Source organism: Delphinapterus leucas, chromosome 12, assembly GCF_059928025.1.
Source record: "Delphinapterus leucas isolate spDelLeu-1000000601 "Yukka" chromosome 12, BTC_Dleu_Yukka2, whole genome shotgun sequence".
In the NCBI taxonomy this organism is placed as follows: domain Eukaryota; kingdom Metazoa; phylum Chordata; class Mammalia; order Artiodactyla; family Monodontidae; genus Delphinapterus; species Delphinapterus leucas.
The window spans coordinates 47,906,578-47,932,253 of record NC_143140.1 but is presented as its reverse complement, the minus strand read 5'-3'; the positions used below and the strand labels follow the sequence as shown (position 1 = coordinate 47,932,253).

At 43.6% G+C, this 25,676-nt stretch overlaps 1 protein-coding gene across 1 annotated transcript; it reads left to right on the top strand.

Annotated features, from left to right (window-relative positions):
- Positions 1-1,464: 1,464 nt before the first annotated feature.
- On the top strand, positions 1,465-17,732 carry DDO (D-aspartate oxidase). Its single transcript, XM_022554354.2, has 4 exons — positions 1,465-1,640; positions 6,002-6,110; positions 9,334-9,510; positions 16,292-17,732. Exons 1-4 carry the CDS (start codon positions 1,469-1,471, stop codon positions 16,857-16,859), a joined length of 1,026 nt encoding a protein of 341 aa, XP_022410062.1. The 5' UTR covers positions 1,465-1,468; the 3' UTR covers positions 16,860-17,732.
- The last annotated feature ends 7,944 nt before the right edge of the window (positions 17,733-25,676 follow it).

The following is a 25,676-nucleotide window of genomic DNA, read 5'->3' as shown; positions in this document are numbered from 1 at the left end:
CAATCCTGTTTCTTCTCAGCTAGCCAGCCCACTGGGGAGCAGTCAGATAAAATTATGGCTGAGGAAACTGTATACTGCTTGAGAAATGGAAATAACACACACTAAACCACTTTGGAAGACTTTACAATATCTCAGTGCCAGAGACCTTCAGAGATGGAAGTGAGCGTTGACTGCCTTTGCTGTACTCACAGTGGAGCGAACCACGCCACTCCCTCCTGAGAAAAGATGAATTTTACGTGCAGGTGGCCGTGTTTTGTACCACATGACCTGATGCCCTGGCTATTGCTGACTGGACAAGGAAGGGCACCTGTGCCAAGGGCAGATTTATAGGCTCTGTCAGCCCAACAAGCTGGGCTGGGGATAGAGCTTTGTGTAATAGGGCTGGTGACAACCGGTTGGACTAATTGCATTTTCTCTCTCTGGAGTTTCCACCTGAGACCTATTAGGGGAAGTTAGCTGGAACCAGAAGTGGAAAGATAAGCAGGGAAGCATGGGGGGACACGGGAGCTGACAGTGGAGAGGGCTCAGTGGACTCCTGGTGCTCAGAGGTGAGGCGGTGGGAGAGTGTTGAATCCTCATCAACCCTCTGGTTTCCACCCTGGGTGCCGGTCTCAGGATGCCCAGCCCAGACCCCTGGATGTCTGTCTCCTGCATTTCCATATGGACTCTCAGAAGAAGCCCCCTTTACAAGACAACTTCAGTGCATCTCTGTTATTTACCACCCACAGGATCTAATAAAGAATTCACCTGGCCTGGTTTACAGATGAGGGAGTGGAGGCGAGGAGACCATGGCTAGCTCCCCAGGTTACGGAATCAGAACTGGAGTCCACGAAGGAATCCAGGCTCCTTACCTGGAAAGCCTGCTCTCAGAGGATGGGGTTTCAGGACAGAGGTTTTTGTGGGAGGAGCGGGTTTCCAGTTAGAGTGAAGAGGAGAGATGCTGAGTTCTGTTGTTCAGACTTTGTGTCACATTGTTATAATTAAAAAGCAGTTTGTAAACAGTAACAGCTGAGTTCTAAATTGCCCCAGGGCCTGGGTCGTGCCCTCTCCGTGGCTGCTCTTCAGGAGGTTTCTGGGAGCAGATGCAGCAGCTCTGCTGCTCTTGTCCACCTCACTTATTTCACCAACCTTCCCTAGGCTGTGTCCACAGGGAAAAGGGTTTAGGAATGAGTAGAAATCCACCCCCAAGGGCAGACTTACTCAGCTGTCCTTTGTTCTAAAGGCAACTCCAGGCAGGTTTGGGACTAATGTCTAAACTCCATGGAGACCTTGTTGTCCGTACCCTGACATTTAATGGAAAGAGGGCTTACAGGGAGCTCTCTTTATCCCATGAGAAATGCCGGCAAGAAAGGTCGTATTTGGAGAGGCTGTGGACCTAAGGAAAGAACCTTCAGGGCCAAGCTTTGTACTGGACGGATTAACTCTTGAAACAAGGTTTGTAGCTCACACTGTGCCTCCTCACAGGCCCATGGGTACAGTACGGATTGCAACTGTGGGAGCTGGTGTGATGGGACTCTCCACTGCTGTGTGCATTTCCCAACTAGTCCCGCGATGCTCCATTACAGTCATTTCAGAGCAGTTCACTCCCGAGACCACGAGTGATGTGGCAGCCGGAATGCTTATTCCTCCTGTTTATCCAGGTGAGAAAGAGATTTCTGCTCCTCTGTCAGATATGATGGACGTTAGATAGAATGACGTTGGTGGAATTCTGTTGACAAAGACAGCTGGATGTTCACATAAGTGTAATGTGCACTTTTGACATCTTGTTGGTTCATCTGTTAGGAAAGGCTCAGTTATGCAGCAAGACAGAAAGAACCTTCAAATCTTAGCAGCTTAAAAAGCAAAGGTTTATTTCTTGCTCATGCTGTACGTTGACTGAGCATCAGCAAGGGTTCTGTTCATCACTCAGGGGTCTAAGCTGCTGAAGCAGCCAGAGCCTTGAATGTGGTCAGTACCTGTAGCTGGGGATTGAGAGCTCTGAGGGGTCTTGCCTTAGCAATTAAAGGTTCATGGCCAGGAAGCAACATTCATCACTTCTGGTGACAGCTCATTGGCTAGTGCTAGTCACATGCTCCCACCCTTCAGAAGGAGGCCAGGAAGTGCAATTCTATAAGGCTCCCAGAAGGTAGACAGCCAGAGTATTTGGTAAACAGCACCAATGGCTACCACAGTTGGTAACTGGTAACTCGAAGTCTTTCTACTGATACCAGTAGTGACCGTCAAGTCAGAAAATACTTGTAATGGGACTAACATTATCCTCACTTCTAAGCCAGTTTAAAAACAATCAGTCAATATGTATTCAGGACTAAAAATGCATTGATTTTTTTAAAAAATTAATTAATTAGTTTATTTATTTATTTTTGGCTGCGTTGGGTCTTCGTTGCTGTGTGTGGGCTTTCTCTAGTTGCCACCAGCGGGGGCTACTCTTCGTTGCATTGTGCAGGCTTCTCATTGCGGTGGCTTCTCTTGTTGCGGAGCACGGGCTCCAGGTGCCCAGGCTTCAGTAATTGTGGCACATGGGCTCAGTAGTTGTGGGTCGAGGGCTCTAGAGTGCAGGCTCAGTAGTTGTGGCACGTGGGCTCAGTAGTTGTGGGTCGAGGGTTCTAGAGTGCAGTCTCAGTAGTTGTGGTGCACGGGCTTAGTTGCTCTGTGGCATGTGGGATCTTCCCAGACCAGGGCTTGAACCTGTGTCCCCTGCACTGGCAGGCGGATTCTTAACCACTGCACCACCAGGGAAGTCCCAATGCATTGATTTTTAAAAACACTTCCACGCGTCCTTTCCATTCTGTATTTGTCTTACGAAATGGGAAGAGGAGGAAAAAGCATTAAATAGGAAACAAAATCACTTTGCAGCTAATGAAGTTTATACTCAGTGTCTTCACTTCCTCATTTCCACTCTCCTTTCTCCCCTTTAATTTTAGTTTTTATTTTTGTATCAAAGTTATACATGGACATAGTTTAAGCAGTCAAATGATTATGTTATTACAAAAAAACAGCAATCTGGACTTTGAAAATTGCCCTGCCCATTTAATCTGGAAACTCATGTCTCCAGTTCAAGATACAATCTCTGAGTTACCCAACTGCCGATTCCTCCCTCCTGCTGTCTCTGCCTTTCTGTCCAGAATTGCTGTTTTGCTGGGCTTCCTGGACGAGTCCTCCCATTGGCTCAATTTTTTCCCCTTCCTATTTCTATCTTTTTCTCCTTCTATTTTACTTTATGGGAGATTTTCTCAATTTTTTTTTTGCCTTGCTGTTGGATTTATTATTTCTACCGTAGCATTTTTAATATTCCAAAGATCATTTTTATTCTCTGAATTTCCCTTTGTTATACTATTTGTGTTCTGTGGTTGCAATGTCTTACCTTTTTGAAGACACTAGTAATAGTTTTAAAAGTTTTTCCTCCCTGCATAGCTTCTGTTGTCTCCAAGTTGTGTTTTTTTTATTTGATGTGCTCATTTTTCATGTTACAGGTTTTCCTTGGCCATGTGGTCTGGTCATCTTTACCTGTCTGTTGACCTTTAAGAACAGGATCCTAAACAGCTGATGGGAGTTTCTGGGTCCTTGCGTAGGGCTTGTTGCCTTGAGGCTCACTGGAGTGAGATGGGAGTGCTGTTTGGTTGGAGAACCTCTGATGTCATTACATTTAAGTCTTTCTTCTTGGGCAAGTCATGTTTCCCAGAGAAGAGGCTTCCAGTCCCCTGGCTGGGGTGGGTGAAGGCCTGGCTGGCAGCATTCTAGGAGGGGGAGAAGAGGTCTGAGGTCTTAGCATGTGGTTTGCACATGTTTCCTTAACGCTCTTGTTTTCACTAGGGTATTCCTGCCTTTGCCTGCACTTGGTGTTTTCCTAGTCCAGAGACACCCCCTGCTTCACCTAACAGAGGATAAACCCATTTTCGGCCAGGGTGGGGAGGGCAGTGGCCTCACTATTGCAGTCCAGGAACTTGGCTTTGTCAGCACCCGTGATGCTAATGTACCTCTTGGGAGCTGCCTTGCAGGAAACAAGCACAGGAGCCTGGTGTGTTTGCAGAATGCTAGTTCACACTGGACACCTTTCTTGTGACCAGAGTCCTTGTGTCCATCTCCCAGACATCCCCTTGTATGCATCAGGCCCAGGTGAATAGTGAGAAGGCTGCCTGATAGTCATGGAATCATCTTCAAATAAGGAGGCTCACCTGAGAGTTCATTCAGGCCACTGAGGCCCAGCTCACCCTTTGGCTCGGTGATTGGGGCCCCTGGATCAGGGTCTTTCTCTCTGGTGCTGCTAGATAGACTTTGGTTTTCTCTCTGGGCTTCTTTCAGACCAGCCCCAGTGATGAAAATCTTCTGTGCCCATAAATGTCAGTACCATATGGGGACCGTACTGTCCCATAGGTTTGTTGTGAGGATTAAATGAGTTAATACATGTAAAGCATTTAGAACAGTGCCTGGACATAGTAAGTGCTGTGTCAGCCCTTGCTATTGTTATCACCGCTACTCTGGCTACAGTTTTCTTTTACCAGCACTTGAACATGAATTAGGTCCCAGGCTTGCTTTACCCACTGTTGAACTGGAATTGTCTATTCTTTTGGGGTGACTTTTGCAGTGTGTGAATAGCAGTCACTATTTTATTTTTTAAGGTTTGGAGTGGGAAGGGGGGTGTGCATTTCAATACAGCCTCGTACACTGCCTTAGATTGCTGGGGTATAATCCATATGAGGTCTAATTTAGTTCTTTGCAGTTTATTATTTATTTCCTCCTTATTTTTAAACCAGTAGATCCAGTCTGCAATTTTGGGAGTGTTGAGTTCACAGGGGCATATGTTTGAAGACAACAGCACAGATCCACTACTAAAGAAATATTTATTGGCTCCTGAACAAGTGAATTGCTTTAAAACCTGCCACTGAAATGCTCTCATTCACCTGGAAGCAGGATGCCTCCAGGGGCTTTTCATCTCTACCTGAGCTCTAGGGACATCTCTCCAAGCAAAGCTGACCCAGTATCCTCTCTGCTCAGTTCCCCCATCTCCTCTGTGTCTCCCCCTATAGCAGCCCCTCAGGATTACTGTTCCCCAGTCCCTGGCCTGACCCTGAACTCTTTCTCATGACCTTCCCACAGGGATCAGATGGCCAAATACTTCATCCACAGTTGGATTTGTCAGTGCTTCTGTGTCATGCTTGCTCTCTGTGCCTACACTGGACACTATTATTTTGGGGCTTGAACCCTGACCCGTATTTTCTCCCTGGCAGGCCTGGAACCCTTCCAGAGCTATGTCCAGATCCAATCTCCTGTACACAGGCAGGGATGCCTGGGGGATAGGGGGCACTGTTCCACAGGACTCTGACAGAGAGGTGTAGTCCCTGCACACCCCTGGTGACCCCAGGAATGCTACTCCAAGCTGGTCTATGATTCCATGGAATGGAGGGGAATGGAGGTAATGGCAGCCTTGGATGGGGCTGTAGGGAGCTCAATTCCACAATGCAGGCCTTGTTTCCTTGTATCAGAAGGGTGAGCAACCTTGGCTTCCCACTGATGTTCAGTCTGTTCTTCAACCTGGTTGATCTGGGCCCCACAGATCTCCCCTTATCTCCTGCCATGTTTTCAGCCCTCAGGAAAGAGGCCCTGGGTTCTTTCTCCTATCATCTCGACTGTGTGGCCAGTTGGATGCCTCAGCCAGATTGGCTAACTTGGCTCAGATTGGTTATGGACCTTTCAAGGACCTCTGAAATATGCCTAGTGCCAAAGGCCAATACGCCCTTTCCAGCTGGCCCATATGTTAGATTTTTTCCCTCATCGGTTGATTTCCCCTCTGTTGATTAATAATTATATGAACCGACCCTGACAGCAAGTGTCAACATTCAAAACTCTGGTGGCTGACTGATCCTCCGCCACACTGTGGTACTTTATCTAAATGTTCCTCCCTGCCTCTTTAGTTTTTCCCAGTTTGTAGGAAGGAGCTTCTGTGAAGATAGTCATTGTCATTATTTTCCTTTCTGTTCTGCTTTGCTTTTCTCCACCATCACAGACACACCCATTCACAAGCAGAAGCAGTGGTTTAAAGAGACCTTTGATCACCTGTTTGCAATTGCCAATTCTGCAGAAGCTGAAGATGCTGGTGTTCTCCTGGTGTCTGGGTAAGGGAGGAAATCTGAAGTTATTTTAGAATTTAGAGTGATCTTAACAGACTTTAGAGTTCAACAGAAAATATTACTGAGTACCTGCTATGAGCAGAGTGCTGAACTAGATGTAGGAGGATTTGGAAGAACATTTTAGGCTTCACTCCAAAGAACTCAAGAAAGACAAGTTATAGCATTAGACTTTTAAACAATAAACAACCATTATAGTTTCTCATCACAAATGCTATTTTGAGTTTCCTCAGGGAATATGCAGTGATTTACAAATATGGCTAAAAAAATATATAGCAGGTAAACACTGAGTTTGGGTTCTATGGGGCTGATGGGGGCTGATGGAAAGCAAAGAGGTGTGATTGATATGGGAATGGGTGCAGAGGCCCAAGGCACAGGCACATCTTTCTTATTTGGTGTCTGTGGAGAATGAAGTGTTCCAAAAAAGCAACTATTATAGGTCACTAAAGTTACCTTTTAAAGTGTCATTTGGGAAAAAATATTTCTGAAATGGTTAGCAAGCTTCCTTTGATTTTTCACATCCAATTTCCGAAGAAATGCAAAATTAAATAAAAGAGTTTAAAATATTAAACATTTCTAACACAAACTGGCACTTAAAATATGACAATACCTTTCTATATCTTCTCAGACAGAAATCACTAACCATACTGTCACTTCTAAGTTACGACATAACACATACATTGTCTGTGTTATTCTATGTGATAACACAACTATGCCCTACAGCCTTCTGAAGAACAGAGGGATGTCTGCCCTTTACTAAGTTCTCAAAACCACTGCATCTTTTGTGCTGTTTTAAAAAAAAATGTCCTGTCTCCTCTTTTGAGTTCAGGCTGTCTGCTGACATTTTCTGCTGGTGAACGTACCTGCATCAGGCAGATTTCTACTCTATTCCTCTTCTTGCTCTCCCTCACCATCACAAACACCAAACGCTATTGATATCACTAATTTCTCAAAGTCCCTACCCAAAGGAGCAGCTTTACTTCTCTACCTTCTGAAGATGGATTGAAACTGTAACTGTCTCCAGAGCCAGTTGATAAGTCACATAGAAACATCGTTGTCATTGATTTATGGTCACACTTTCTTTTTGTCCAAACCCAGCACGACCCAGTCTAATTCACAAACATCAGCTCTCAGTAGTTTTTGGAAACAGTTGTGTCCAAGATTCAAATGTCCTTTCAAGAGCAAGACTTTGCCACTATTGAGGATATTAAAAGGAATGTACTTTAAGCCATTCTAAAAAAGAGTTATTTATTTTCCTCATATGAATGATTTTTATCCCACTTGCTTCCAAAAAGTATTTGAATCAGTCAAGTGAAGATAAGGGCACAAATGTCCTATGCACCTTGGCATAAGTATAAACTTTATTCATCTATTTATTCCTTCAAAACAATTTACTCAGCATTCACCAGTATCAGGAACTCTTCTAGGAATTAGGGAAATAGAAATGAGCAACTTAGTACATATTGCTTGGCATATAGTAGATGCTCAATAAATATGTGTTGAGTGACTTTTTAGGAAAGACAGACATGGTCCTGCCCTCATGTAGCTTATGTTCTGTAGGGAATGTCCTAAATCTAATGAGTTACATATGAGACATGAGTCACCAAGGGAAGAGTACAGGGTGCTATGGAAGCATTTATCTGGAGAATAAACTTGCTCTGGTAAGTTATGAGAAACCACTCAGAAAAAAAGTGATGTTTCAGTGGAGACCATCCACATGAGTATAGGTTAGTCTGCTGACCCTGTAGAGGTGAAGGGGACAGAGATAGGGTCCAGGGCAGAGGAGGCAGCATTCAGGGAGAAGCAATAGTACATGCATAGACCTGAATCTAGGGTGACTCTGGTGTGTTGGAGGGACTGAAAAACGCCTAGGGTAATGGAAAGCCATTGAGGGATTTACACAGTGAAGTAACTGATCATATTTGCAGTTCAAAAACATTCTGTCTGCAGTGTGGAGAACAGATTTGTGGAAAAAGAGATGATGGTGGGATAGATTAGGTGTTGATAGTGGGCATAGAGAACAGATGGATTTGAGAAATGCTTATGAGGAGATTAGATGGGACTTGATAATTGATGGCATGTAGGGGGTGAGAGAGGAGAGAAGGTCAAGGATGATTCTCTGGTTTCTGGAGTTAGCACCTGGGTGGATGGGGAAAGGGGGAGGGAAAGAGCAGTGGGCATGGGGTAAATGTCTGAGACATGGGGGTAGACTTCTCCAGTAGAGAGTAGGCAACATGGGTCTGGATCTGGTTTTGGAGCTCAGGAGAGAGAAGAGGAGATGTAGTCTTCTGAGTGTTTGGCCTATAGTATGATGGTGAAGACAGGGAAGAGGACAATCTAGCCCAGGGAGAGTGTGCAGCATGAGACAGCAAGAGGGCCTGTTGTAGAGACCTGCAGCAAACAACATTTATACCTTCCACAGGAACCGTATAGAATGAATTACTTAGAGATATAAATTCCAGTACATTAATTACCATAGCATTAGCAACCATGTATAGCACTCAGATGATTTCCCTTGCTACTTTAGAGCAGCCATGCTTTACAACATTTATTCCTATTGATGTAAAGAGCCCGATACTGATAAATCCAAACATATGCCTAGCACCTATTGATAGCAAAGTTATAGGCTTCTTGTTAACAACTAATATCTTTCTAGCCTCATCAGCCCCAGCCATGACTGAACGATAACAGGGCTTGTCCTGACAACTCCTGGCTTCTCTTATCAAGAACGTAACGTGATGATCTACAACTTAATTCATAATTCGCAGCCCTGTCTCCTGCACCACCACCGTTGCTTCTTCTAACTTAGATATTTTGTTCAGAATTGAGGCCAACCGTTAAACTTTTGATGGTTTACTTACACTTTATGTAAAGCATTATGCAAAACAGGAAAATCTTTCCTCAAAAATGCATCATCATAAGTAAATAAAGAAAATCTGGGCAAGAGCTTTTTAGAAAAAGAGAGTTAAATTCAATCTTTAAAAGGCACACAACTTTTTAAATGTCTTATTCCAATGCCGCACCCCCCACCCCCGCCATGAACATTTTAAATTTAGCTACTGAGTTATCTGAACCTGAGAGAATTGAAGAATAATTTCTTTCTCTGTATGGGTATAAGAAGTGTGTTTTAAAAATGCTTTAGAGAATGTACATGGAGTTCACTAGAAATTTCATAGAACTTCAGGAAATTTTTCCACTTAATGTGTTTGAGTTGGCAGATATTTCGGAGCATTCCTACTGAGGAAGTGCCATTCTGGGCTGATGTGGTGCTGGGATTTCGAAAGATGACTGAGGATGAGCTGAAGAAATTCCCCCAACATGTGTTCGGTCAGGCTTTTACTACACTCAAATGTGAAGGCCCTGCCTACCTCCCGTGGTTGGAGAAAAGGTCAGTTGAAGTGGCTCTTTGCTGCTTTCTTTGTCTGTCACACCCATAAATAACTTCATAGCTTCTCTGTGGCTCCTCAGAGCTCTTGTACACTGTGTCTTGCTGTTCATTAATGGCTAGGGCTTTGTACAACATTCTGAAGACACTGTGTCACAAGGAGTGAGTCACATCCAAGTTAGTAACACGTCCATCTTCTGCTTCACTGTGCACCTTGATGCACGATTTGGTCCTTCTGTCCGCACCAGTAAGACCCCCTCGTTGAAACAGTATCTTACTTTGCTCATCCGTAAACTGAGATGTTTGGAGAATATGCTTCCAGCTGTAAAATGATATGATTTACTCTAGCTCTTTCGAGAATCTTAGGCTTATTATAAGTTATTTTTGAATTTTTTTCTCATTAGTGAAAAAGAAAATAACCCCATTATTTTATTTTGTTATGAGCAAGAGCTTTAAAAGTGAGGGCTTATCTAAATTAGGTAATTGCTTCCTTACCAAGTTCAGCCCCAAATTTCATGAACTTGCATTTTGGCTTGGTTTTCAGGACTTTCTGTTTCCAGTTGGTTAGGAAACACATCAAGGGTATTTTTATTTAAGACACATCAATAAATCTCTCTTTAGTTTCATCTTGAAATTGCAAGCATGTTGAAGGTTGTGAAACTTTGGCCCTTTCAATCCCCAAGTCTGTATATTTGGTAGATGAATAGGAACAATGCAAATTATTGGGTAAAAGTTGGAAAAGTGACTTCAGGTAAGCAGTGGCAGCAATGGCTTGGTCCCAGATGTAGGAGATAAGATAATTAATTGGAATAATTAATTAATTCCACAATTCTTCGTTGAACTTCTATGTATACCTAGCACTGTGCTAGAAGCTAGTCAAAAATGAAGGATAAAATATGATCAATTTTCTTAAGGAATTCATAGTCTATTTGGGGATGATGGTGTATATATGTGTGTGCACATTGATATACATGTTAATTAACAATTAACAGTAACACATGTGATGAGGGTTAAATACAAATTTATGAAGGTGGATTGGGAGTGCAGAGGAAGGAACCTAAGTCTGTTAGGCACATGCCGGGAGCACCATGATATATTTTTGTAGCTTTATAAGTGCTCTTTTCACTTTTATCTCTTAGCAATTTATATGGGACTTTTTTCTTCCTAAAGTGCCAGTTTCATAAAACCTACACTTTTGTGCCTTGTCGCTGGCCCATAAACCCCTGTTTGTATGCTAAATTTAAACCACTGTATATCAGCTGATAAATGAACATTTGAGCCGTCGTGTGATGGAGTTACCCATCAGCCAACATTCCAGTTTCAGGGCATCACCATCTTTTCTGAGTGGCAAGGTTGTGTGGTGTTGCATTTTTGTCTTTATATTATAAAAATGCCTGGAAAAAGAACATTGGAATTGCTAATGCTATTGATACGTAGTTGAGGTATCGTATATCTTAATAAAATTCAGATAAGGGGAAATTATTAGGCAAGCAATAAGTGGCAGAGCTCTGCTGTAAATATATACATATTTATTTTGGGCCACCCTCAGCCAGTTTCACACGAGAATATATATTACCTGAACAATTTGTTCAAGTATCACCTTCTAGAAAACAGGCCCCTTATTTCCATAATAACCTTATTTTCGAGCCTAATCTCTAATTGTGGGATGAAGGCCTGGGAAAAGTCTTGATTTTCTCTCATTAGTTGGAAGCCTGCTGTCAGCGTTTTACTTTACTTAAAATAACCCTGAGTGAGTGGTACTTTGTGCCAGTGGGAGCCACCTCCCGAGTGCAACACCATCGGGCCTGGTGACCAGCCAGCTGGAGTCGTGCCTTGGAGCATGCTGCTTCCTGTCTGTTTTTAGGTGACAGAGTCAAGGAGAAGAGGTCTGAGGGGCTGCTCTTGTCCCCATAGAATCCCGGGGAGGACTTTTTAGGTCCATTTGTTTGATATACATGTCCACCATGACAGTGGGTGGGGACATGTGTGCCTCAGACAGACAGTACACACAGTACACACTGTTGCAGGGAAGCCACGAGGAGACCCTCGTCCTAGCTGTCCCACCCCCGCCCCACCTCCTGCTTTGGTACCCCATAGGTCCCTGATACTTCATGCTTCCTCTTAACCCCCAGTGAGGGGCCTGCACAGACAGTATGCAGGGGCCTCCTCTCTGTAAGATTGGTCAGCCCCCCTTCCCTCAGGCCCTGGCACCTGACCAGAAGGCCAATGTGGGGGAGGAAGAGGGTCACCCGTTCCCTTTACTTCTGAGGAAGGCTTTGTAGGTCTGGGACTCCTTTAAGCCCAAGGCAACCCTCTCAGAGCAAGGACTTCAGGCCAGGTGGGAGGCCAGGCAGCATGCTGGTGAGAGCGTGGGACCCCTGGGGCTCCCTCTGTAGGCTGCCACCCACTTTCCACCTCGGATGACCCAGCTGGGGAGCCATACAATCCCTGCTTGTTCCTCACACCCAGGGTCTGTTATGTTGCCTCCTACTCCCCTTCTACACAATGTGAGTGTTCAGCCTGCAGCGTTCTGACTCAAAAACAGGCATTTTACTTAGCAAGCCGCATAACAATGCCTTCAATTTAAGCTCTATCCTTCTGAAATAATATTAATTTCCAGGAAAGAAAAAAAAAGTTTATAACCACAAAGTAGATCGTTAGCATTTTTCAAAGAACAGAAGGAATCATCTGCTTCTCAAAAAAAAAAAAAAAAAAATCCAGTAATACCCAGAACCAACAAATAAACAAACCCCTGAGGGTTAATCAGCCATGCAGATCAGGTTTGATATCTTTGGCCAGTGGAGTTATATTCTGCTGCTTCGTACTTGCCCTTCCAGGAAATGAATCACAGAGGCAATAAGTCAACTGAGCCTGTCTCTTCATCAGGCATCCTACCTAAATAAATCATCTCGGCTGGAGCAGGATGGTCCTGCCTTGGGAGACATTCAGAAAGCGGCGTGCCCCATTTTGGTGCTGGGGGCCCTGTAACGTTGGTGCGTTGCCTTCTTTCCAGCAGGCCATGCCTTATTCTGTGGCCCTGATAAGGGCCCTGCACTGAGCACAGCACTAACCACACTGAGCTTCTCTCCCTGCACTTTCCTTCCCACTCATCTAATGAGTCCTCTCTGTTACTTTCCCTGCAGGGTCCCAGACTCTTGTCTCCTATAGCTTCTGTTCTCCTACTTGGCCTGACTCACAGCAGTGCCTATGCCACTCCCTTGACAGTTGGACAGAAATACGGATTGTACATCAGGCATGTGACAGGTCATCCCTGCCTAACAAATGTCCAACTTGCAAAGGTCCCTTCCTGTGCACAGTAGACCCCTGCTCCCCCATGCCCAACACACCCCGTGCCCACCAGAGCACAGCCTTCCTTTTCCAGGCCCCTAGAGAGTTCCTCCTACTCCCAGCATTGGCCCCTGGCCCTTAACCAGAGGAGCCATGGGCAAAAGTTGGCCTTAGACACAGGTCTAATATGAACGCCCCACTTTCTTCCTGGTTACGCAAGGATGAGGCAGGAGGGCACCAGCCAGGAAAGTGGAAAATGATGGTGTTTATTTTTTTTTCCAATTTATTTATTTATTTATTTTTGGCTGTGTTGGGTCTTCGTTGCTGCGCCTGGGCTTTCTCTAGTTGCAGCGAGTGGGGGCTACTCTTCGTTGTGGTGTGCGGGCTTCTCATTGCGGTGGCTTCTCTTGCTGCTGAGCACGGGCTGTAGGCGCACAGTCTTCAGTAGTTGTGGCTCGCGGGCTCTAGAGCACAGGCTCAGTAGTTGTGATGCATGGGCTTAGCTGCTCCACAGCACGTGGGATCTTCCTGGACCAGGGCTCGAACCCGTGTTCCCTGCATTGGCAGGCAGATTTTTAACCACTGGACCACCAGGGAAGTCCTATTTTTTCTGAGGATGGCAACAAGTTTAGTAGGGAATAGATGGAGGCTGGCTGTGGTGCAATGGCCTTGGGGGCTTCCACTGGGGCTCCAATTGCTGCCCTAAGGCAGTGGAAGAGGGGAACCCCACCTGCTGGACTGACTAAGGGTGCACGGCTGCTCCCCTCTGGACCACTCTGCCCATAGAAACCCCAGGCCTCATCTACACCTCCTCCCCAAAGGGAACAGAAGCTGTTCCGCGACTGAACAGGGCTTAGACCGATTAATATAAGTTCATGCAGTGGACAAGGCAGAGATGGATCTTCTGAGAAGTGGGAAATAGAATGCAGTTTATTTTATTAGAACATGCATTGCAGCAGAATGAGTGAGCAGTATGGTCATCAGATGAGGTTAAAATTATCATGTTAAAATTATATGGCGAGAGAGACAGAGAGAGACAGAGAGAGACAGAGAGATTTAGTTGCTTTGTAAACCTAAAATGCATTTAAAAAATTCTAACTATGATATTTTAAGTATAGCTACATTAAGTGTCACTAGGAATAAACTGGATTTTCCCCCTGAATCTATATGCATAGCATTATTTGCCAACTGAGATTTTCAGTTAGTTTTCTTCTCTTTCTCCTTTTCTTCAGACAAATGGACTAAAAATTGTTAATTTTCTGATTGCTGTTAATAAAATACCCTGCTTCAGGTTTGAAGCAAGGATGCCAATGTGGTGCCACTCTCTATCTTTTAGGGTTCTCTAGAGAAACAGAACCAATAGAAAAAATATATATATATATAAAGAGATTTAATATAAGGAATTGGTTCACACAATTATGGAGGCTGATATGTCCTAGGATCTGCACAGTGAGCTGGCAAGCTGGAGACCTAGGAGAGCCAAGGCTGTAATTCCAGTCTGAAGGCTGGCAAACTTCAGACCCAGGAAGAGCGAATGTTTTAGTCTGAGTCTGAAGACAGGAAAAAGCTGATATCCTAGTTTGAAGGCAGTCTTGCAGGAGGAAGGTCAGCCTTTTTGTTCTGTTCAGGCCTTCAACCAGTTGGATGAGACCCATGTGAAGGAGGGCAATCTACTTTACTCAGTCTACCAATTTATGTGTTTATTGCATCCAAAAATACCCTCACAGAAACACCCAGAAGAATGTTTGGCTAAATATCTGGGTACCCCATGGCCCAGTCAAGCCAAAACATAGAGTTAATCATCATATACCCAAACTAGGATTTCATATTGTCTTCAGTATTGGCCAACACTCATGTCAAGTCCACTAGGTTTTGGGCATTGAGCTGGGTCATAGGTGTAGTGAGAAGCATAAGACATAGTCTCTCCCTTTGAGAAATTTATAGTTTATTGATATCAGTCCCCTAGAATTTGTTGTGCTCACGTCTTATGAAGCACTGTCATGCCTATTATTTCACTTGAACTTGAACTTCACAGCCATCTCTGAAGCAGGCAAGGGAGGTGTCATCCCCATAACACAGATGAGGAAACTGAGGGTCAGAGACAAGAGGTGAGTTGGCCAAGACCTCAAAGCTAAACTAATGTGAGGCAACTGGGACCTAAACCCATGCTTTCCAATTCTACATCCACCTCTCATTTGGAACTTACTTCATTCTGCCAAGTATTTACACTCTTGTCTCCCAACTCCTTTGTCAGTCCTGAGGAAGGGCACTTTGCCTCTAAGCAGTACCTTGCACACAGGCATTCAACCTGCACCCTGGTGTAGAGAGCTGCCAATAGTCTTTTTCTCATATTACGTCTCCTATATTCTACAAGTGACCTATGAATAAGATGATAGGACCTGGAGTTATTGTTTAATAGGTACATAGTTTCATTTTGCAAAAGGTGAAAAAGTTCTGGAGTTGGACGATGATGGTGGTTGCACAACAATGTGAATGTATTAAACTTAATGCCATTGAACTGTACACTTAAAAATGGTCAAAATGATGAATTTTGTGTTATGCGTATTTTACTACTATTAAAAAATAAGATTACAGAACTTGGATAAACCATTTCTTTTCATTCTTGATGTACTTGGTCCAAAAAATCATTAGCAACCACAACTGTTATTTAGTCCATCAGCTGCAAATATTTTGTGTCCCTCTTATGCTAGCATCCCTGTGGTAGACATAAGGAGGAGCGCATGTGAGCCCTGTCCCAACCGTCTGGTTAGGGAGAACAGAGTGGTACACAGGAACATGCAAGAGTTAACAACATGAGACAGAACGTCCAAGGCAGTAAATTTTTTTCTTTTTTTTTTTTTTGCAGTACGCGGGCCTCTCACTGTTGTGGCCTCTCCCGTTGCGGAGCACAGGCTCCGGACACGCAGGCTCAGCGGCCATGGCTCACGGGCCCAGCTGCTCCGCGGCAGGTGGGATCCTCCCAGACCGGGGCACGAACCCGCGTCCCCTGCATCGGCAGGCGGACTCTCAACCACTGCGCCATCAGGGAGGCCCCCAAGGCAGTAAATTTAAGCGCTAAATAAATGGCATGAACAAAAAGTGCTTGGGGTTTTTAAAATACCAGGTTAACCTGGTATTTATTTAGCATCTAGAATGATATAGGAACTCCATTGAACATAAAAAGGATGAAGCAGGTAGTTTGCTTTGAGTTTTTGAATAGGAACTCCATTGAACATAAAAAGGATGAAGCAGGTAGTTTGCTTTGAGTTTTTGAAATAGGTATTTATTTAGTTAGGTTCAACTTTAGGAATCCCTGGTTTCCAAGGATGTGAGGCAGTCAGCTAGAATTTGGCCTGCTTGGGCCCTGGAAGCTCTGGAGGTATTTGATCATTCGACGGTCTCCTCAGTTTTGTTTCCGAGTTCCTGTTCATCACTTCTGTAAGGGGTTGAGCAGGAAACTGCTATGGCTCACTTCATGGTCTCTCATTCTCCCCAGGCTAAAAGGAAGCGGGGGCCTGATACTCACCCGACGAATAGAAGACCTGTGGGAGCTTCACCAGTCCTTCGACATTGTGGTCAACTGTTCAGGCCTTGGAAGCAGGCAGCTTGCAGGAGACCTGAAGATTTTCCCAGTGAGGGGTCAAGTGCTCAAAGTGCAGGCTCCCTGGGTGAAGCATTTTATCCGAGATGGGAGTGGGCTGACATACATTTACCCAGGTATATCCAATGTAACCCTGGGTGGAACTAGGCAAAAAGGAGACTGGAATCTGTCCCCAGATGCAGAAATTAGCAAAGGGATTCTTTCCCGATGCTGTGCCCTCGAGCCCTCTCTCCATGGAGCCTGTGACATAAGGGAGAAGGTGGGCTTGAGGCCCTCCAGGCCAGGTGTGCGGCTGGAGAAAGAGCTCTTAGCCCAGGGCAGCCGGAGGCTGCCTGTGGTCCATCACTATGGCCATGGTAGTGGGGGTATAGCCATGCACTGGGGCACTGCTCTGGAGGCCGCCAGGCTGGTGAGCGAGTGTGCCCAAGCCCTCAGGACCCCTGTTCCCAAATCAAAGCTGTAGGCATGAAATGACAGCAAACGGCCCCAGAAACTATTAATCAAAATATAATTTAAGTACCAGAAGAGATTCAAATAACTTTTCCATTGAATGAAAGTTTAATTGGACATGGCTTTGCTTTCAAAATTAGAAATGATGCAATATGTATCAGTAGACTTAAGATTAGTACTAATCTAACTTAGTACTAGACTTAAGTCTAGTACTAATGACATAGGGCATAAAGCTCTATTTTTGTTAAAAAATACTTGCTATAAAGTAAGATTTCTTTTAGATCTTGTGTCCAAGGATCTATGCCAATTCACATGGTTGCAGGGATTTTTTTTGGCTCATAAATCCACAGGAGGAGTTAATGTATGGAAAACACTTAACTCACTGTCGGTTGCAGAGCTGCCCATGATGCTCATAGGTTGCAGTCAAGTGAACACTATAATCCTTTAAAATTACACAGTGATATACAATTCAGGCTTATTCCATTTAGTGGAAGACAAAGCATGATTCCTGCTAGTGCTAGTGGCAACCTCTACTTCCTCTCAGCTGGTACTGATGGTAGAACGTAGGGATGATGTTGCCTACAGGTGTGGCGTTAACTCAATTGCGGTCTCGGGTCAATCACCTAAGGGGTGTACTTTCCACTACCACAAATGATTGAGAGCTGGTTTGTTGGATGATTGACTTTGCCTGAGCATTTTTGAAGATTGAATAGTATGTGCAGCCAAAGGACTAATTTGCTAATTAAAATGGAACAATCACTCTGAATAAAATATAAACAAAGTTTTCTGCAAGTTGTTAAAAGGTACTGGGGAGGAGTGGAAATGTATCTAATGATAAAATGAGTTTGGGAATTGCTGAATTAATAAATCTAATCTGGATTCTTGACTTGGTCTTTAATCTGTTCATGTGTATTATGAATTCTTAGGAGGGTTTTTGGCTGAGTGAATGGTAAAGGAGATGCTATTCATTGAGGTAAAGGAGCTTGGGAGAAATATATGTAATTTTTTTTTATGAGAATAGTCTGTTCTATTTGACATTTTCTAGCACTGGAGAATTTCTAAGTTTGAATATTTCTAATTTAAATATAGGCCTAAATAGTAGGCCTTAATAAGATGTAATGTGTATGGTTTTTATGTTTTAGTTATCGGGACTTCCCTGGTGGTTCATTGGTTAAGACTCCATGCTTCCACTGCAGGGGGCACAGGTTCAATCCCTGCTTGGGGAACTAAGATCCCCCATGCCTTGTGGTGTGGCAAAAAAAAAGTACAGCTATCATTGAAAAGGTGAATGAAAATATATACATGAGGGTCAAAGAAAAGAAATATGTGTAATTCTAATTTTAATTTTTTGGGGATATGGCTTATGTTTAGTGATGATAAGTTCTATTTTAGACATCCTGGGGGGAGATGTGGAACTGGCAAAGAGAATGGGAAAGAGAAAGCCCCCAGAACAGCTCCATTCTTGCTGTTTTGTTCGTTGAGCTTTTGCATATGATTTTTTTAAAACATCTTTATTGGAGTATAATTGCTTTACAATGGTGTGTTAGCTTCTGCTTTATAACAAAGTGAATCAGCTATACATATACATGCATCCCCATATCTCTTCCCTCTTGCGTCTCCCTCCCACTGTCCCTATTGCATACGATTTTGTTTGCAGAGAATGTTGTGCTGGGAGAGAGAAAGATGGAAAGAGCGGGCGTGCATGCCAGTGTACTGAAGGACCTTAATCATCCCTTGCAGTATTAAAGTTTCCAAGTTAAATCATGTGGATTCTTTTCTATGAATTTCCACCAGGGGGTGGTGGTGTATCAAATTCAGATAAATTGGTACATTGGAAAATTTAGAAATGGTTAGAAATAAAAATTGGATACCAGGTGTGTGGAGTATGTGGGTGATTCTTTTGAGGTTTTGGAGTTTATATGCCCCAAATGCAATTGTTTTGAATTCTGTTTAAAGTATTTGAGAAATGTACAAGCTCTGATAGACTGAAAATACACACATCCATCGCATCCACACACTCACACATGCACTCACTACATATGACCTGTGAGAAATAATATGTTATGACAAATGGCATTTTGAAGAGGGGGAATACATTTTTTAATGGTTAAAAATGAAAATTTTCAGAATAGGTGTATTTCGGTCATTGTTACAGCAGTTTTAAGTGTACTCAGTTGTTCCTTATGCCCACAGTTTAGATCCTGCAGCATTTTCATTTCCTGTATGTAGGTTCATACTCTGACTATTGCCTATTTGCAATGGTCTAAGCAATTACTCTAGTTTAATTTAACTCTGCATTTTATACAAGACTGAAAGATTAGAGGTTTCTTGGGAAAGTGCTCATGGGGGCATGCCCTGATTTCATTTTTACTAATTGATTTGCTCCTTCTCTTAAAGGTTTATTCATTTCGATCAGTACCTGCCAACCTGGGTTGCACATTAAAGTCACCGGGGAAGTTTGAAAAACTAATCATTCCCAGCCCTGCTCTAGTAAATTAGCATTTGTTGGGGGTTGGGTGGGGCCCCGGCAACAGTATTTACACATAACCCGCAGAGTTCTATCCAATAGCTGGGACTGAAGGTTATGAGCACTGTTTCACTCCTCTACTCACGGGGCTCTGCCACTTCTATAACCACTCGCCTCCCCTTCCTTCCTCACCATCTTGGGGCATTGAGCTAAGAGGGATGTTCTCACATATGCAGGCGTGTTCTTAGGCACTCCTGGGCAAGGTGGTAGGTAGGAATTAGCTGTCTCCCACAGTGGCTCTCTAGAAATGCTGGGAACCACATTGTTGGCTGTAGGTCAGCTGCCCAGAGACAGCTAGCTGCCTGTCTGAAAGATGAGAGGCTGAATATACAAATGGACAGTAGCCAGACTATATATAAAAGAACTCTGATCCATGGTCTGCAGCAACCTGCCTGGGAAACTAACCTTTCTTTACAATAGCCAGCAAGGGAGCCAGTCTGCTATAGGTCAGGTTTGCAAGAAGCTAAATTGCTATCTCTAGTAACAATCCAGAAAGTTAAACAATCATTTCTGGAACAATTGGCCCAATTTCTGTCCTGTTTCCAACTTAGGACCAACCAGAGAAAGCCAACTATGCACCCCTGACCAATCACACAGGATGCCCCACTTCTTAATAGCCTGCCGACAGCTTCCCCACGCCAAAAGCATCCATTCAGGGCACACCTGAAGTCTTCTCTTTTGTCACTATAAAGCTTTCCCACTCTTCTGCCTGCCTTGGAGTTACAGTGGCTGAACTCCCTTACTATAGCAAGCTCTGAATAAATAGTCATTGCTTTTCTCATTTGGCTGGTCTTTTTTTGGTTGTTGTTGTTTGTTTGTTTCCACAAAGATTTCCTGTTTTTGTAAGCTGAAGTCTTAGATCACTATGCTAAAGCCCGAGAATGGGCTCCCATTTTCTATTACAGATCACTTAAAAACTTTTTCATAACATGGAGAACAACCGATTTCCTTCTTAAATCCCTGCTTTCAAGTGTCTGACATTTGTGGCTGAGCTAGGACCTGCTGCAGCCATGACCCAGCGGGACACAGCAGCTTTGCTGAACCTCTTCTTCAGCAGACAGAGGTTATGTAGACTTTTGGGATTTTATTTGCTTAGGAAGAAAAAGTTAAACAGAAAGGCCATAGCCCACTAGGACACGGTTGTACAGAAGAAAGGCTATTTTTAAAAATGATATAGATTCTTCCTTTTATTGAATACATGCATTCAACCCAATTGATATTTGAACTATCTTTTTTTCTTCAATCCATTAAGAGCTTTTAGAGAAAAGGAAGAAAATGATGGTGGGACCTGTGTCCTCTGGGAGTTGTAGTTCTGGGAAACCTGTTCCAGAACTCTCATAACTTGTCAGATATTTGAAATGAATGTAGCACTTAGAGTATTTTTTTCTTGATTCCTCTCATCTTTCTTCTTGAGGGTGTGAATGATGGAAACACATTTGAAACCTGTTTTCTCTGGGTATCATTCACTGAGGAAAAGCTGAGGGAGATGTTTAAGTGGTCTCTTTCTTCTTGAAAAATCTCTGCAGTTTGCCACCAGGCCTGGGGGCTTTATTATCCTAAGTGACTTTGCCGCCTATAAATCACAGCCCTAAGTGGCTAGAGGGAATGAGTTAACCAAATGCCTGAAAAAATGTAACCAATGTTTCTTCAATTATTAGCAGAACAATTGACTTGCATCTGGTCAGGGCACCTGCAGACCTGGCCTGCAGTCGTGTTACCTATAATTCCACCACTCAGAGCGTAAATTTCCCTTGAATTACACTTTTTACTCTGATGCATGTTCTGAGATATCAGTTCACCCCCCAATTTTTCATGTGTCCTAGTATTTCTCTTCCATACAAATCCAAGTGGTCTGGCAATGGAACTCAGCTATTGTAGTGAATACTCCAAATGGTTTGCCTGCTCTACCCAGGACCCCTTTTCTGGGAAATCTGCTCAAACCTGGGAGTTCACTATTTGGGCAGTATCCCTGGTACCCTGCCTCTCTGGTTATAGTTATTGGATCAGAGGAAACTTTCAGTTAGGTTTAGGTTCAGTAATAGGTAACAGAAACTCCCCCACGTAGCTGCTTAAATAAGATGGGCATGCATTTCTCTCTTACTTGGTAGAAGCCTGGATTTAGGCAGTTCTGGGCTTGTGTGGGGACTTCATCAGTGATCCAGGCTCTTCCTGCTCATGTTCTGCTATCTCAAGGGTATGGTTCCAAGATGGCAGTTGGAGCTCCAGCCATCGCATCATTAATCCACCCCCAATGAAACTTTCCAGAAGACTCACACAATACTTTTGCTTATATCTTATTGCATAAGCCTACACTAGATTCAAATGAAGCTGGGGATGTAGTCTTTTGACTTTGTGAACAATGTAAAAGTCAAGGTTTTAGCAGGCTCTGCTAAAAGTAAGTTGGGTTAAGCTAGTCAGATTCTTAAGAACTTGCACGAAAGGATTCTAAAACTGTTTCCTGGTAATGGCAGGCTCTGGAGGCATGTAGACTTGGGGCAACAGTGCAGGCTGTTCAGGTTTATGTAGAGGAAGCAAGGCAAGAGAGAGAAGGCAGAGAAAAGCAGAAAACGGAGAGAAGAAAGCCCAAGGGGACGTACTTCGGGGGAAGCATCAAGAATGACCCAGGTCCTGACCCAGTTCCACTCCTCAGGCTGTCTGCCTGGACAGTCAATTCGGCATTCCTCAGAAAACTCATGTTTTTAAAAATTGCTTTTCAGAAATTATTGTGTTAAGAAGAGGAAGGGGATGGGAGCTGGAGAGTTTCAGATATCCCAAAAAAGAAATTATTTTTTCCTGGAGCAATTAATGATACATATTATAGCTATAAGAGTAAAATCTTAATATCATGGAGCAAATCTAGCATTTGCTGAATTCTATCTTTTACTTAAAAATCTTGTCCTTTCTTTTCCTAAACAGGGACATTTTATATATCCTTATATCCTTATCTCCTTTATAGTTGTTATCACACTTTGTTAGGATAGACAAAGTCTAAACTACTCAAATAAATCTCTTGTGTTCTAACATTGGTGTTACCCTACCTCCTGAATACATTATCAGTCCCTGGTCAAGATCCTATTGTAATCAGTGGTGTTCTTAGTAGTGCATATTTTGGCCTTTAATTAGTATAATTGAATTATGGCCAATTTGTATGACTGTAGGAGTAATATCTGTATTTCATTTCCTGTCTGTGGATTCTATGGGGAAATATTTCACCATAATCCCCTTTTCTCCTTGAGCCCATTAAGTAGATCCTCTCCTTTCAGCCAAAAACTTTTGTCTAAGTCTGCTTATAAAAAATGAGTGGATCCCTGGGATAAAAAGCAGATTTCAGCTATCCAGTTAGACCAGGGGCAGCAAATTGCTTCTGTAAAGGGTCCAGTGGTAAATATTTTAGGCTTCACTGGCCATGCAGTCTATGTTGCAACTTATCTCCTCAACTCTGCCACCATAGCCTGGGAGCAGTCTGATAATGTGTAAACAATGGTCACGGCTGTATTCCAATAAAACTTTATTTACAAAAACAAGCAGAGGGCCAGATTTGACCTAAAGGCTGTAGTTTGCCTTGTACTAAACTATAAGCTCCATTTGGGCAGGGACATATCTGATTTGTTGAACAGTTTATACCCAGCTCCAAATGCCAGGTCTGTTTCTTGGTAAACATTTGTTGAATGACTTGGTGAGTAAACTAGCAATGTGACATCAATGGACAGATTATTCCAGCTTAAATTTGAAAAAAAAATTGTCTTTCCTGTTGGCTTTCTGACTGATTTTCCTTAAAAATTGTGAAAACCTATCTATTACTAAAATCTCACAGTTTGAGAATATCACAGAGGATTTCCCTGGTGGCGCAGTGGTTAAGAATCTGCCTGCCAATGCAGGGGACACAGGTTCAAGCCCTGGTCCATGAAGACGCCGCGGAGCAACTAAGCCCGTGCACCACAACTACTGAGCCTGTGCTCTAGGGCCCATGTGCCACAACTACTGAGCCCACGTGCCACAGCTACTGAAGCCCGTGTGGCTAGAGCCCGTGCTCTGCAACAAGAGAAGCCACCACAATGAGAAGCCCACGCACCACAACGAAGAGTAGCTCCTGCTTGCCACAACTAGAAAAAGCCCGCGGGCAGCAACGAAGACCCAACACAGCCAAAATAAATAAATAAATAAATTAATTAATTAAATTTATTTAAAAAAATAAAAAGAATATCACAGAGAATACATTCATGGCCTGGATTCTCAGGTGGCTGAATTACCTAACCAGCTAGAAGGACTAGGACGAAGAAAATTTTTTTAGGAGCAAAGCCATGATATCTGTGCCCTCATTCAAGCCTGTATATCTCACTGGTGTTATTCTACTGGACAAAGGTCTTGTCTTCATGGAGCTTACATTCAATTAGTGGAGGTAGAGTACATAAGTGCATACACTCGTGTTCGGAGGTCTTAAGCGCTATGAAAAAAACTTGTTAACTGGGAGGCTCAAAGCCTGCTATTTTATCTAGAGTGGTTTGGTTAGTGTACGGAGCAGCACACACAGTGGAGTGTGGTAGAGTGCTGTGAGCGAGAAGGAGAGTGGGAGCAGATTGGCTCAGCCGTGTAGATGCGGGTCAGATTTGCAGCTGTGGTAAGGATCTTGGATTTTGTACTAAGGGCAATGGGAAGTCATCAGAGAGTTGACAGCAAAGGAATCACATGATCTGGTGTTCCTCTGGTTCCTGTATGGAGAATAAACTGAATGGAGAGGCGAGGAAGCAAAAAGGGAGACAGTACCAAGGAGGCCATTGCAGGGGTCCAGGGCAAAGAGGAGAGTGGGCTGGACTAGGGTAGTGCAGGTGGTAAGGAGTGGCAGGACTCTGAATATTTTGAAGGTAGACAACAGGATTCACTAATGGATCTGATGTGGGATGTGAAAATAAAAGAGGAGATAAAGCTGACGCCAAGGCTTTTGGTCTGAACATCTGGATGAACGAAGCTGCTGTGTTTCAAGATGGAGAACACCGAGGGAGAAGAAGGTTTAGTTGGAGGGTGGGAGGTAGAAATAATCAGAAGTTTGGGGTATGTTAAATTTGAGATATCTATTAGGTACCCAGGTGGAGATGTTGAGTACGCAGCTGGATATACTTGTCTGGAGTTCAGGGACAGGACCAGGATGGAGGTATAAATTTGGGAGCTATTAGTGGGAAGCAGCCGCATAGCACAGGGAGATCAGCTCCGTGCTTTGTGACCACCTAGAGGGGTGGGATAGGGAGGGTGGGAGGGAGACGCAAGAGGGAGGGGATATGGGGATATATGTGTGCATATAGCTGATTCACTTTGTTATGCAGCAGAAACTAACACACCATTGTAAAGCAATTATACTCCAATAAAGATGTTAAAAAAAAATAACTGAAGTCTCTAAAATAGAAAACCTAAAAAACAAATGTAAAACTTCCCTGAAATAAAGGAAGAATCAAATAGTCTAAAAAAAAAAAAATTGGGGAGCTATTAGCATATTTAAAGTTATGGGAGCCGATGAGATATTTTGGGAGTGACTATAAAAAAAGAAAAGAAATACCTGAGGGCCGCGCTCTGCAGTCAGTCAGCATTGAGAGGGTGGGAAGATGAAGAGGCGATAGCAAAGGAACTTCCAGTAAGGTAGAAGCAAAACCTAGAGAATATGGTGTCTCAGAAGTGAAATGAAGAGTTTGTCAGGAAGGATGGAGTGATCACCTGTTTTGAATGCTGCTGAGAAGTGGAATAAAGCAAGACCTGGGAACTGATCATTGGATTTGGCGAAGTGGAAATCACTGGTGGCCTGAGAAAAGTAGTTCCTCTAAAGTGGTGAGGGAGAGAGTCTGACTGGAGTAGGATCAAGAGAGAGTGGGAAAAGAGGAGGTGGAAATATTGAGTATAAGACAACTCCTTTAAGGAGTTTTTGCAACAAAAGGGAGTAGAGAAAGGGGTGGAAGGGGTGGCTCCAAGAGATTTGGTGAGATGTTCTCCAGCAGCCTCAGCAAGTAGCGTGGAAGATGGTAACTAGACCAGTTCAGGGCTGGGAACTGCAGAATGGGTGCAGCAGGGGGATGGGAGGCCAAACCATCCAGGGTGCTGCTCAGAATGGCTAAAGTAAGCCCCCTGGGACTGGGTTGGATGGCCAAGGAGGTAAAACCATGATCCTTAGGAGGAAAGAAGTAAGGGAACCAGAGAGATAGGACACTGTGGTCAGAGAGAAGTACATGGAAAATTAGAATCAAACAAGTAAAGCATTTGATGTCAAAGTCTATACTGCAACATTGAGAATGGCTTTCTTAATCGGAGTGTGATACCAAG